We start from the raw sequence: 15,564 nt of genomic DNA on the forward strand, positions 1-15,564 counted from the left end.
CATATTTTTACCACTACTTTCAAATTTTAAACATTTGGGTATGTACTTTGTGCGGAAACAGTCTACTTAGGCATGTTCTTTGTGTCTCAGATTGGTCTTCAATATTGTTTACAAAATGACGGCTGATTTTTCAAAGGGGAAGCACTCTTACATTCTTACATAAGTATTTTACCTTACTATTTACACGCTTGGAGATGCGGTAATTTTTTTTCATGCCAACATTACGATGTAATCTGATTTTTTCATTACAATCGATAACTTTTATATATTATTGATAAAATTCATTGTTTCTACATAAAATGCGGTCATTTTACTTGCAGTGCAAATGTTTTCACCACATAAAGCTTGTTAGGCAGTTAATCTTTTGTTATTTGTTTATGGGCAAGTGAATTTAACTGGCGGACAAGTGGATTTTCTAAATTTACTTGTCCGTGGACAAGTAGAAAAAAATTTGATTTCCACACCCCTGCTGTGAGGACACTTGAACTAATAACACATGGCAGGTTGTTTAGATCATGTCGTCTTTCATACATCCCTATTCCAACATCTTTCCCCGCTTTATTGGTAAAGAAATTCTTAACCACCAAAATAAATTATCATTGTTGCCAGGGTTGGGCATCTCTGGCTCATGGCAGAAGGGTTCATATTGCTTAGGATTTGGGTAATCGGACAGAATACCTCCCAGAAATGGAGCAGCAGCAACTATTTTTTTTTTTTATAGGATACACAGTTTTGCATGATCACATCTGAAGCCATTCTCAATGCTGGATAATTTTTCCCCTTCATATTAATAAACGCTCCACCTCACCCATCATCCAATGCATTGTACTGATAGTCTTAAAAAAAAAAAAAAGACTTTTGCCACTCGTTGATAGTATTCTGTTTTGCTGTGACTTTGTACATACATAATTTGGATTGTTTTATACCTTTGACAACAGTTAGAAATCACAGTATGAACTGTTGGGTTTCACAATGAAAAGTTAACATTCACATTTGACTTAAGTCAGCTGTACTGCAAAGCCAGAGTGTAGATTGGGCAATTGTCTCAAGTGGTACACCCATTGTTGTTCTGTTTACTTTACACTCTTTTTTTCATTAATTTCTGTCAGTATGTATATGTCTATTGTCCTAGGTAATGTGTGCTGTTTCTAAGAAATTGTGGAATTTTACAAGCTTTAAAGAGGAAAACTCCTTAAAAAGTTTTGTTGCTTGGTATGTGCCTAAAACAAGTAAACAAAAAGAGGGGGCAAACAGATGAGCTGCAACTCCACTGACTGAGGCCTGAGGGATCTGTTTTGTTTGTCTCACCACTCAGGATATCCTGTTACCTGTGCACGCTTATTGCAGTGACCTTTATCTTGTTTATGCAGCAAGGCTTAGAGCATGTTGTGTACCTTTAACTAGTGAACTTGTTTATCTGTATACATTATTTTGATTGGTTTGTCTTTTGGCTGGTTGTGCTTTTTTTTTAGCATAATCTTGCATATGTAACAGCTTCAGAAAGTACACATTTCAATATTTGTTATTAATTGTAAAACAGGATGAAGCATAGTAAATGTGGTTTCCGGGTACGCAGTAGAGTGACTGGCACGGTCTTTATCTCAGGTAACTTTAGTATGTGGCAAACATGATCACAAATTTTAGTTTATCACACAAGTTTGTGTTTCAGTTTTGGTCTTGCTCCTTTACATTCTCATGCACTTTGCATGTCTATTATAAGCATTCAAAAACAAAAAGCTAGAGGAGGAAGAAGAACAAGAAAAAATAGATCTAGATTACATCTTCATTTATGCAACAACAGTTTAATTCTGCTTTCTGATGCACTCTGAATTTACCAAGCTACACACGCATTCTTCAAACCCTCACATTTCTGGCCCACATCCACCCACACAGCAATAGACCAGGGCCTCTGCAACAATGTTTTATTCTACAATCCTAAGACATAAAGAAGAATTATGCTGTCTTCATGCCTCATACATTTAGTAATGCAGTATTATTCTTTTATGCATTGAAAACTGATTGGCTATGATAATCAATTTTGTTTCAAACTTAAATTGGTTTCACATCCAGATTTCCTTAACTTTACTACTTGATTATTCAAGTAAAAAAAAGGCTTTTTATTAGCCAGTACTTGTAGAAGAGCATTCAGAATAGAGACACATTCAGTTTCTCATCCTGTTTTTCTTTATTTATATAAAGGAACACTTTGTTTCAGACTTTCTGCAGCCTTTGTGAGAAAGTGTGCAGTCTGGTGTTTGCCATAAATGTACCTTTCTGTATTTTAAACTGATTTTCCTTAAGTATAGCTTTTTACTTTAAGAAGTTTAATGTGTGCAAGATTCACTTTTGAAATGCATTTATTTTGCCGCCTTAAAAAGAATGTGCAGACATTGTGAATCCTCTTTGTCTAAAGCATTAAACTCTTAGCCACAAGTTTGAAGGTTGGTGTTCCACTTCAAGGAATATAGAATTGTTGTATTGTAATTTGTAAGTCCCTGAGAACTGACAGGTAATATTGAAAGTGATCTTGGTAGCATTTACTTTGTAGTCCTCTTAAATTGTTCTGTTTAATGGCCATTAATGTCACTGGCAGTCCTTCATTTTGATAGCATTTTGACATTGTTTCACATTCTCCAACCAAATGCAAAGAGACAGAAAGGACCAGTGGCCATTACAGCTGCTCTGACACTGATGTAGCTACAGTCTCTTAACATTTAGTATCATTTCCCTTGGTGTTTACTCCACTTAGTGTTAACTGTCATTATTAGGACTCAATTAAGGGAGTAAACACTACAGGAAAGATTGAATTAGTGGGAAAATGAAATAAGATTGACCTGTTGATTTGTAAAACTAGTAGACATAAAATCCTGCAGCCACAAGGGTACCCCACAACTGAACCTGAGAACTTTTGCGCTAGAAGACCTGATAAATTGTAACATGTAATAGAATTTTCAAGCAAATATTAAAAAGTTCCTAAATATTAATAGAGAAATACTTTATGGATATGCTGCAAATGATTAAGTAGTGAACCAATAAAAACGATTGATATAAAGTAAATTGTGCTAAGTTTAAGAAGGGCGACCAAAGTGCATAGTTTTTAAAAAAAAAAAAAAAAATGTTGAATCAGCTTCTGCTCTTAACCCACTGTGAAGTCTTGCTCAGGCCACTTAAACTGCATTGAAATTAAAGTAAACTGATGTAAATAGTTTCTATTCCATCTATATCAAAACTTTTGGGATATTTCTTAGAAATTCACTGATTTAAAACAGAGGTTTTGTTATTAGTATTTGTAGCACATGTATTTGTAATTAAAGCCCCCCCGATCCCCCCCCCCTTTTGGCACAACTGTGGTAGAAGTAATAATCCATCAAAGTAAAGAAATGTCTTGTAATTAATAGTCCTTTACAGAGGTCTTAAGTATTTTTTACAATCCTCAGATCCTTGAATTGTTTTGGACAAGCATCTATCAACTTTGCTCAGGGGATGATGCAATTTTTATCTGTTTTGGGCAGAATAGCTTAAGCTGTTGTTCCCCCAACCCAGAATTTCTTCTGAATTTGCTGCGTAGGCCACTCAGTGACATTTGTTTTTTTCCTGTTGAACCACCTAATTGCAGCTTCTGCTTTATGTTTAAATTCTTTGTTCTGTTTAAAAAATCTGTATAGTTTTAGGACTTCTAAAGATTGGAATGGGGTTCTTGAATAAAAAAAAAATATCAGTAATGGGCACCATCCATCAACTCGTTCATCATCAAAAGCTTCCTTTTCTTAACATTGCTTCATGCATTACTGAATGGTGTTAAAATGATGATGTGTCATTTTTGGTTTATACCTGGTATTCTGCTTTATATCGAGCACAGAGAGTTTCATTTGAGATTCATCAGTCGACAGAACATTGTAAAATATGTGTGCATCTCCCCAAAGTATTTCTTTGCAGAGACAATATGGTATGTCATATGGAGTTTTTCACAGTGACCTCTCTCAGATGTTTCAGTATCCTAAGACTTTAAGGATGAGCTAGCCTAACTGAGGTTGTGCCCTGATTCCAGACCATTTTGTTTTTGCAGGAGTGTAACTTGACAACTCTATAAAAGTTGTAGAGATAATCAGAATTTCTTCCAGTCTTTCCTGTTTTTTAAGCTTTTAGTAATTTTATCCTATAATTATTTTACCAGTTTGCCTATTTTGGCCTACATGTATGTCGTTTAAAGAAAAATTGCCAGAAGGTACAATTTTGGTATTCGGCACATATGGTCATATGAAGAGTAGATAGTGGTGCGGTGGATGGGATTAGAAATTACGTTATATTCTCTGTATAATACTTAAGTGGATTACCTAATGTATATACAATACTAAGATGGAGATGATTTTCACTTTGACAAATATGCAATTAAATACAATATGAATACTGTGACATAATTTGTGTTTATATGCTTTGACTTGTTTTCCAGAAATATCTAATCTCCTTGTTGTGACCAAGAACAGAGCTCAAGATGCCCAACAAGATACAAATAGCTACAATCAGCTGAGCCAGCTCAGTTTCCATAGGATACGCAAGGAAGAGATCACCCAGGTAATAGTCACCATAGACTCCTTCAGTTTATGTATTTTTCCTTTTGGGTATTTGTCTAATCAGTAAGTTTTATAAATATACACTAATGGTGAGCCTAGAACAGATCAGATCGGATATTTTTTGAGAAGTCGGCAACTATTCTTGTATATCGTTTTTATAGGCCAGGGCACCTCCAATGCGTATCTCCAGTTTCTTCTCATTGTTTGGAACACCTAACTAGGTAGCTAGAGGTTCAGATGCTTTTTTTTTTCTCCAGCCTAGTTTGTGAATGTTTAAATGGCGTGTTCAGACAGTTGCCGATTTTTGTGCTTTACTAGTCTATCCAGCAGGTTGTCTGTTGTTCATGACTTGCTTGAAGATCAGGCTATAATACTAATGAGTAATATATGCACATTTCCAGGAAATTTCTACGGTTCACAAACTTCCTCCTCACATTATAATTTTGTGATCAGTGTAGTAATGAGTATATAACACAAAACCAGCATATGTGCTGTCAGAATAAGGAAGAATAATATTATTTATAGGTAAACAAGGTCATGGGCATATGAACAACAAGTACAAGTCTAGTATAGTATAGAGTTTAATCAAGTGCCTGCCGCCTTACCTGATTGTCAACTGTTTCTTTTTAATTAAAATGAACTGTAGATTACAGAGATGTTGGCATTTTTTGACCCTATATTCTCCACCCTCTGTTTCTTGTAGCTGCCTGCTTACACTGACATTACATCTGTTTTTTTTCTTTTTTTTAATATATAAAGTATTAGAGATCATCTCTTTGGTATGATCATAATGGTATATTTCAGTTGTCTGTACATTTCTGCGTTAGTTTTCTGTCTGTCTACTAAGACAGCTGAACTTACATGTCTCAGTTGACAGCTCCCCTTTCCACATTTCAGAGTGTATAACTTTGGATGCATTCGATTTGATGAGCAGATTTCTGTCTAATAAAAAAAAGAGTAGTGTTTTAGCTCTTAAGTGCTTGTGGATCATTCATTCCTATGTTCATTGGACCATGACTTAAGGCAGTTTGAATATGAATGCTTCAAGGTCTGCCTTTGCTTGTTAACTATTGGATTACCATTCTGAAAATCAAATTTGACTTTTTTTGTTTCTCCAGTCAAGTCTTTAAATTGTCCAGTTTTTGTCCTTTCATATAAGGTGCAACTTTTCTTTGTACCACCTGCTGATTGCAAAATATTCAAAGAAACCCAGAAGTAGGAAGAACATGTCTGTGTTTATACATTTCTACTTTGCTTGGCAGGCAGAGAAAAGCAAAAACACATCTTCACACATTAGCAGTAGTGTTTTGAGAAGAATGGTCTCTGCAAAAAAATAAAAAAGAAAAACTCCATGACTGAGCCGAGAGGCTTTGAGTAGTGAAAGTAATAGTTCTGATGTAGATTTGCTGAGCTCTTGTACCTTTCATGTGGGGGATGGGGGTTAGGTGTATAGTGTAGATGATTTCCTGCTTCCTGATGTGAAAAGGGGGTGCATGTTTTTTTTCCATATTATATAGTTAGGGTCTTAGTTTCAGAATTTTCTTTACTGGCTTTATTTTGTATATGTACGTTTTATTACTCAAAGCTCATAATAATAATTTTACAGTAACTTGTACAATTACATATGCATGTAGGTGTATGAATGTAATAAAAAATATATATATGTGTGTGTGTGTGTGTGTATGTGTATATATATATATATATATATATATACACACACACACACAGTTATCCCTCCTCAATCACGGGGGTTGCATTCCAGAACCCCCAGCGATAGGTGAAAATCCACGAAGTAGAAACCATATGTTTGTATGGTTATTTTTATATATTTTAAGCCCTTATAAACTCTCCCACACTGTTTATAAATGTTCCCCGCACAGTTATACAGCATAAACACTTTGTATTCTCTTAGATATTAGGTAAGATTCATTGATATTATGTATGTAAACACTGTTTATGTACAGTAAAACCTAAATATTTAAAGATATCGAGTATCTCTGATATCACATATGTTACAGCCATTACGATAGACACCACCAGCAATAAATACGTACAATGCAAGAAAAATTGTATACAGTAGATGTGTGTACAGTGACACTAAACGTACGTACATGTACTAAGTACTGTAAGTAGAAAATTAATTATGGTTACTCACCAACAATGACACGACAACTTGTCCAATAACGATGAGTTTAATTTTACTGCACAACAAAGGAGAGCATTACAGCTCTTCTAAAGGAGCCTCTTCAGGCAACTGTGTAGCACCGCCATTGTTCTTCTTCCGGCAGTCTTCAATCCAAATCCCTAAAGCAGATTCCATCCAGACTACTGCCTTATTACATCCACTTACAACTCGTTTTGCACCCTGGTTAAAAGGACACTGCGGCCGTAGATCTTATATTCCTTTCCTACTTTTTAAATAAAAAGAATTGTAGCCTCATTGATGCCGTAATAGCGTCCTACAGCGGTGTAGCTTTTCCCTTCCTTCAACAAATGCAAAACTTTTACCTTTTCGGCAATCGTTAACATCTTCCGTTGGCGCTTGGGCACGGCCCCTGAAGCAGGAGCAGATGGTTTTGGAGCCATAATGAAGGGCTTGACTATGCACAAAGATTAACACAAAAGTTAACTCTTTACATAGCGAAACACGTTGATGCTGAATGAGCAAGACAAGACTTCCTGGTTAACGCTGCGGAATCGAATTTGGCACTCCGTCGCTGAGCCATTCAGCACACAGGAACTTAACTGCGTGCTCTGATTGGTTAGTTTCTCAGCCATCCGCCAATAGCGCCCCTTGTATGAAATCAACTGGGCAAACCAACTGAGAAAGCATGTACAGGAAGTAAAAAGACCCATTGTCCTCAGAACCCGCGAAGCAGTGAAAAATCTGCGTTATATATTTAGATATGCTTACATATAAAATCCGCGATAGAGTGAAGCCGCAAAAGTCGAAGCGCAGTATAGCAAGGGATTACTGTGTGTGTATGTATGTTTTCTTTATAACTGTTTTTGCAGTTGGGAGGGTAAAACTTGGTTTTGCACAACTGTGTTTTTTTTTTTTTTAATCTTGATTTAAGTTTCTATTATTTTCACTACCCTGGACAATATTTTTTGTAATTTCTGAACTCCTGAATATTCCTGAACTTATACCACTGCAAGGAAAATTATAATTCATGATGATTATAGTGTTGTATTTTAGAAAATCATTTTCTAAATGCCTGTACATCTCTTTTACATTGGTTGAAGATTGAACCAACATTTATGCCGACAAGAATAATATTCATAGTGTAGGTTTTGCTAAAAACAGGATTTAATTTTGCAACTTTCCAAACATTTATATACAAAACATATTTACATCTGTAGAAGAAATTATTTTGAAAGAAAATGTCATTTCATTTTGACGTTTAGAGCATGTAAATTGCATTTAGTTTGAAGAATTTCTGGCCAGTTAAATTAAAGTGACAGAAAATGGCCAAATTTGAGGCTGAGTTTAAAGAGTTAGGTTTTGTAGCAATGGACAGGCAGTATCCCTGGAATGTATTATCCCAACAGTTATTAAAGCTCTCCATTCGGATTGGCCTTTTGTCTGGTGGTGCAAAACATAGAAGCATAAACAATTGTAATGAGGCAATTAGCCCCTTCCAAATTGTTCAACATTACTAAAAAACACAAGTAAATGCAGAAAGGGATTTCCAGGAAGATACAGCATGCTGCTTTTACCTTTTCCTTGTTTCTTTCATCATTCTGACATTGTTTCTTTGTTTGTTTTCATTTTATAAAAAGGGAGATCATCTTGGTGTAGGCACTCGAACCAACATTTATGATGGCACTCTCACATACAACAGCGGCGAAGATGGTGATGAGTTTTATACAAGTAAAATAAAAGTGGTTTTAAAAGTGCTGGGCTCTGGACACCGGGACATTTCCCTGGTAAGAAGCAAATTTGCATCGTGTAAAACTGGATCTGTAGAGGGAGCTTTCATTTTGTTTACATACAGGAACTTTTTTTTTTTGTTTATTTCACCTTGTACAATTTCTCTTATTGGGAATTTTTTCATTTTTGCATACCCCTTGGGGTCAGAGTGCAGGGTCATCTATTGTACAGCGCCCCTGCAGCAATTGAAGGTTAAGGGCTTTGCTCAAGGGCCCAGCAGAGTAGGATCTCTGGAGGTGTCTTGTTTTTTTCTTCTTATGTTTCTTCATTAAAAACATTACAACATGTTTTATGTTTGAAATTCAAAATTACGGAATTTTTTAAATTGAGATATCTAACCAAATATATAAAGCACCTGCACCTAATGTGCAGCATCTACCTGAATGATACAGCTGCTGCCATTTTGTGCCAGTACGCTCCCCACAAGTTAGCTGTTAGGTGGTAAAGGGTGAGAGAAATAGTCAAGTAGAGACAGGAGATGATTATATGGCCAGAACAACTAGGCCATGTTGGGAAATTTAGCTAGAACATTGGGATACACCCTATTCTTTACGAAGGATGGCCAGGGATCTATTATGACCACAGAGAGTCAGGATCTCGATTTTATGTCTCATCTGAAGGATATCGCAATTTTTACATCACGGGTGTCCATCAGTACGCTGAGGCATTGGGATCCACATTCAGACCACAGGGTTGGTGTCACCAACACCTCTTCAAGCAGCAACCCAAGCTTATCTTGCTTCGTCTGCCATCCAAGTACTGACCAGGCCTGAATAAGCTTAGCTGCAGATGGATTACCTTTTCTGAAGTGCATGTTATATGTCTAATGGACATCTTGGATAGTATATTATAAGCAACCTGTCTTCCACCAAGAATTACAATAAAAATAACTTTGTGATAGCTTCAACCTTGTTTAGCAGATTTCAGTCAGTATACAAATACTGTTCTTTTGAAATATTGAATGCAAATGTTATCATAAACATGCACTTAATATTGATAATAAAGTTAGTTATTGTGTTAGCTTTCAAGGGGGAAAATATTCTTGTACTATTATCTTCATTTTACTTTAGTATTTACTAACATTTTTGACTGGTTAAGTTTTTTTCAATATGGACAAAACTCACTCTGTTTTTCCTGATATATCTGCCATTTCTCTGTTCTAGGCTTTCTTTGAAACCGCCAGTATGATGAGACAGGTTTCTCATAAACATATTGTACTTTTGCATGGAGTCTGTGTTCGAGATGTGGGAAGTAAGTTTAGTTAATTTACAATTGAAATTAGAAAAACACACAGTTCTTGAAACGTGTTGAGAAACCTTTGTAACACTGGACTATGGCTAATCACCTTGCATTCTAACTGTCTTTTAGTCTAATAATAATCAGCAGGACTGAAATCTTAAAATTATTTAAAAAAATGCATGTAAATAGAGTATCGAGTAGAAATGCCAAAGAGTAGTTTCAGTCTGTGGTTTGCATCTTGCTATCAACAACAGAATGGGAAAGGTAACAAATTCATACAGTTGAGTCTATGCATGTGCCAGGCAGGTTTTGACTGTTATTCAGAGAATAAGTGACAAGAGTTAATTAACAGAACAGACTTTTGCCGTTTCAGAGTAACTTCAGAAATATATATTTATAATTTTTGCTACTGTGTTTTTTTTTTGTTTGTTTGTTTTTGTTCAGTAGTAATTAACTTTTGTTTCTCAACTTTTTCAGGAGTATGAAATAAAACAGAGAATTAAACTTTCAGCTGTGTTGTGCAAAGTCTCTAATTGTCACAGCTGCTATTCCCCATGTGATAAAACATAAAATAATTCCATAAATTAAAATTTGTAATGTGATAGTTCTTCTAATTATTATTTTTAGTTTTCATATTTTAAATAAATAGTATGTAATGGTAATTATATTTTTTAACCTATGTAGACTTCTTACAAATAAACCTAAACTCCTACCACACATTTTGTAATGCAGTAATCCCTCCTCGATCGCGGGGGTTGCGTTCCAGAACCCCCCGCGATAGATGAAAATCTGCGAAGTAGAAACCATATGTTTGTATGGTTATTTTTATATATTTTAAGCCCTTATAAACTCTCCCACGCTGTTAACATTATTAGAGCCCTCTAGACATGAAATAACACCCTTTAGCCAAACGTTTAAACTGTGCTCCATGACAAGACAGAGATGACAGTTCTTTCTCACAATTAAAAGAATGCAAATAGATCTTCTCTTCAGGAGCAGAGAATTTCAGAGAGAGAGAAAGAGCTCGCAAAGAAAAGCAAACAATCAAAAAATCAATACATGTGCTTTTAAGTTTGCCGCGGCATTTTTAGAGAAGCGTCAGTATCTTCTAAGCAAACAGCCTCTGTGCAAACAGCCCCTCTGCTCACATCTCCTCCGTCAGGCGCAGAGAACGTCAGAGAGACAGAGAGAGCGAGATTAAAGCAAACCATCAAAAAATCAATAAGTGTTCTTTTGGAAGCACCGCAATAAAGCGGCATTTCTTAGAGGTGCGTCTGTATCCACTAGGCAAACAGCTTCTGTGAAAACAGCACCTCTGCTCACAGCCCCTCCGTCAGGCGCAGAGAATGTCAGAGAGGGTGAGATAGAGGCAGAGACAAGCAAACAATCAAGCTCCGCGCGGGATGCATATCTTATAGCATTGAGGAGTTTTAGTTAATATGTAATACATGCTCTGATTGGGTAGCTTCTAAGCCATCCGCCAATAGCGTCCCTTGTATGAAATCAACAGGGCAAACAAACTGAGGAAGCGTGTATCATAAATTAAAAGACCCATTGTCCGCAGAAATCCGCGAACCAGCGAAAAATCCGTGATATATATTTAGATGTGCTTACATTTAAAATCCACGATAGAGTGAAGCCGCGAAAGTCGAAGCGCGATATAGCGAGGGATTACTGTATAGACTTATCCAGAATAAAGTCTTCAGTAAAATATTTTTGTGGGCAAATTTCACAAAACCAGGGTAAAATTATTTTATTCAGGAGGCACAGAAAGGGGCATAAAAAGCTACTGTTGAAATGTCAACTTTTTAGATTTCTTAAATGTTGGAAGTTTAGTGCTAAATTCAGAAATGGTGTACAGTAGAGGTCTGTTGTTTTTTCTTGACAGTGATGCTACTGTTGCAGTGAAGATTGCTTGCTATAAAATAATAGTTGCTGCTACTTAATAATGTAATGCTTTCCAAAAGACATACATATTATGTTTTCCAGCCCGTCTGGTGAATGACTGCTTCTTGTTACATTATTTCGTGTATCACAGATTTTATGTTAGGTTCTAGTGGAATCCGGGTCTCTACCTTCATAAATTTAAGTTACAAGATTTTCCTTCTGCTGGTTTAGGAGACCAGGACTGCATATTTTGATACATTAGAAATAATAAATCATGCTTTTTCCTAATAATAACTTTGTCAGAATAGTTTTCACCCTGATTTCACCCTCTTTGTTTGCAGATATCATGGTGGAAGAATTTGTTACTTTTGGTCCTTTAGATATTTTTATGCGTCGGAAAAAAAAATCCCTCACCACTCCTTGGAAGTTTCAAGTTGCTAAACAATTAGCAAGTGCTCTGAGCTACTTAGTAAGTATAACTGCTTATATGTGTAATTGAACAAGATTCATATTTTAAGTCTGTCTAAAATTGTAAGCCCTGAGGTTTCCATAATGTGGAGATCACCGGTGGAATCATGGAAATAAATAAAAACAGATTTCAAATATAAACACAGAAATATATATAATTTGGAGATTTGGGGGAGATTATTACAATATTCCTGAACATACTAAGCTATTTGAGAAATCTGTACTGTTTATGGTCAAGATAATATGTTCATGCTTGTTTTTCTGGTAAAAGTTGTTCTTTGCTATTTCTATTTTTGTTTGTGGTTCTTAGTCTTTTTGTGTGCAGTTATACATCACAGGGTGAAGTAGTCTTAACAGCAAAATTCACGGCACAACAATATCCCAGTGTTTTTTTTATTAATCAGGATGGTAGCTTTGTCTGAGGATAACTACACTGTCACAATCACTGATCTCTCTCCTTCTGTGGATTTGAAATTAACACACAAATACTTTTTCAACTTACACTTTTGCTGTACTGTAAAACTTCAGTAAAACAATTTTATGAATTAAATTTTCGTCAATATCACATTGAATTTTGATTCTGTGATTGGAACTGCATCGTGACAACACAACGTATAACTGCCCTTGAGTGAATTTCTTTTGTTTCTCTGTAATAAATAAACCGACTTTTTCGAATGTTTGTCTCTGTGATTTGTTAATTATCACAGCAAAAGCTATTCTAATGGGAAACTATTAACGTTTTAATATGAATGGCTTATCAAGATCTCCTTTGGTGTCCAATGTTATCTACATTACCTTTTTTGGATACATCCTTCTTTCAACAGTAATTCAAGCAGTGGAAGACCGGAAGGTGTTAACGGTTGTAGATATTCTTCGGGATATTTTCAGTTAATGTTTTCATCTTCCACACGATCACCACCAACTGTTTCAGCATAGTCTATTGATACGCATTTAACCAATTTGCCGTGTTACTGATTGACAATTTTCGCATTCATTCGTTTGACTTCATTTTCTTGGTGCTAGGATTACCCATGTACTCATTTCTTCTGTTGATAACCCTTCTGGATGAAATTCTTCAATAAGATTTGGACATAATACGTCTTCTTTTATTGGGAACTTAAAGTGAGGAAAACGTAAAAATGTATAAGAGCTGAGAGAGTAGGAACTCTGTCTGTCATAAGCATTCATATGAATGAGAGGCGAGTGGACTGTGTGTGTGGGTGAATATGGTTGAGTGGAGGGCTTGACTTGAAAAAATCTCATGGCCAAAGTCTTGTCTCAGGATTTCCTTTTATTGTGTGTGTGTGTGTGTATATATATATATATATATATATATATATATATATTAATATATATTATATAATATATATATATATATATACATTATTTATATTTTTATATATATAATTTTATACTCTATATGTATATTGTATTACATATATGTGAATATATGATTATATAATTATTAATCTGTGATTTGTGCATTTTCAGTAAACACTGCAAAATTCCATTTTGTTGCTGTTTTGTGTTTTTGGAGTTAATTTCAGTATTTCTTAATAATCAAATTAGGTACAAGTTCAAAATTTTGAACAGCGAAAGAAATTTAATTTTGTCAAAAAATAGAACAAATTATTGAAAAAAAACAATTTTATAGGTTCCTGTGCACAGAATATTAGTAGTTCTAAAGTAATCAGTAGTGTCAAGGATTAGAGTCCAAATTCTAGAATATTTGTCAATGAAAACCATTTCAAACTTATTTACACTTTAAATACTATTTCCATAATGCTGCATTCTGTGCCTTCATAGAACAAGTAACTTGCTCAGAGCTGTACAGTAAATCGTCAGGCTTGTATTTTAGTGTCATGGTCATCAGGCCTGGCTACTGTTATGGAAATTTATCATCAATCATTTTTTATGCATTTAAAAAGCAAAATTAACAATCCCTTGAGCACAAATTCATGCAGCATAAAGAACTCTCTTTCCTGTAGCTGTTTGTTGGCCTGGTCACTGTATGTGAGGAGTTTTCATCCTCTCCCTTTGTTTAGGCCAGTTTTCACTCTATCACAATAATATGAATGTTAAATTAATTTGAAACACAATACTGGACCCATTGAATTAAGATCCCATTTAAGGTCAAGTGCTCCCTTGTATCTTCTGTCAATGAAATAGACTTTTAAAGGAAAAAGCAAATCCATGAAATGGATGGATGAATAAATGGTAACATTTTACATTTCTCAAATTAAATTATTTACAAGAAATAAAATGTAACATAGGATAATCAGATAGTGTTGCACCTGTACAAACACAAAGTGTCAACATGTTACTCACACAGTCAAGTTCATGCTTCATCTTGCTTTTTTCAAAATTTTAAATGAAAGTACAGCAATGCTTTGCTATCTAATTTAGTGTAGCACCAATACAGCTGTTAATTTTAATTCCTGAAACACTAAGATTATAAACAACATATTTGATACTGCTTAAATGTTTTAGATAGATAGATAGATACTTTACATGGGTTTATAAAAATATGGAAAGTGTAGTTTAATGGTATATAGCATCTGTAGAACGGTATACTTTAGAATTGAATCAAATAATAAAATGCCACATTGCAAAAGAGTGTTGAATACCATCAGCTGTTTTTATCATGCTGTACAAGGTAAATCTGCTTGCTTACTTGAACTTATTAGGAAGTGACAGTTTTTCCTTATCCTGAAATATTAGGAAGACAAGAAATTAGTCCATGGAAATGTATGCTCAAAGAATATTCTCCTGGCAAGAGGGGGGCTGGATGGTGAAGGAGGCCCATTCATCAAATTGAGTGATCCTGGCATCCCAGTCACTGTTCTTACAAGAGAAGGTAATGTATCTTAATGCTATTTATAAAAAAAAAATAAAAAAAATTTTAATGTATAGCACCTCATTTTAGGCTTGGGGTGTAATAATAACTTACTGTATGATAAAAAATTTAAGAATTAAGCAAGAGTGTCTAACATTAAAGTGAAGACCAGGAAACACTTGCTACTTTTTCACTGAGTGGGTTCTATTCCTGTGCTGGAATGATTTTGACGCTACTTGTTAGGGCTGTTTGATTAGCCAAAAAATAAGGCTTGAATGTTCATGTTCAAAATAGGTAATTGTTAGGCTATATTCAAACTTAAGTTAACAATTCTTGGCTTTACATCTGTTTACATGTGCTTTTTTAATATTCCATTGTTATGGTAATGGTTGCATTGCAGAACATTTTTGGAATACTGTATGTGGCCAATATGCCGTTTTTCAATAAATAAGTAACAAACAGTAGCTTTATATTTTTCTCCTATTTTGAAATCTTAATTACTTTTAGTATACTCATTGTTTCCTTCACTCTTAACCAAGATGATAAATTAACATAGGAGCCCTTGCTCTTCATAGTTATAAGAGTTAAAATAATGTCCACTATGGGCAACATGATATCGGAACCTTTCA

General features: G+C 34.9%; 1 protein-coding gene across 1 annotated transcript in view; it reads left to right on the forward strand.

Annotated features, from left to right (window-relative positions):
• The window catches only part of jak1 (Janus kinase 1), a 108,845-nt gene that overhangs the window by 74,906 nt on the left and 18,375 nt on the right, over window positions 1–15,564 (forward strand). Inside the window, exons 11-15 of the mRNA XM_039735943.1 lie at window positions 4,451–4,572; window positions 8,355–8,501; window positions 9,669–9,756; window positions 11,973–12,100; window positions 14,821–14,956. Coding sequence (XP_039591877.1) covers window positions 4,451–4,572; window positions 8,355–8,501; window positions 9,669–9,756; window positions 11,973–12,100; window positions 14,821–14,956 — 621 coding nt within the window. The remainder of the gene's footprint in view (window positions 1–4,450; window positions 4,573–8,354; window positions 8,502–9,668; window positions 9,757–11,972; window positions 12,101–14,820; window positions 14,957–15,564) is intronic.

This window comes from Polypterus senegalus, chromosome 14, assembly GCF_016835505.1.
Source record: "Polypterus senegalus isolate Bchr_013 chromosome 14, ASM1683550v1, whole genome shotgun sequence".
Taxonomy (NCBI): Eukaryota; Metazoa; Chordata; class Cladistia; order Polypteriformes; family Polypteridae; genus Polypterus; species Polypterus senegalus.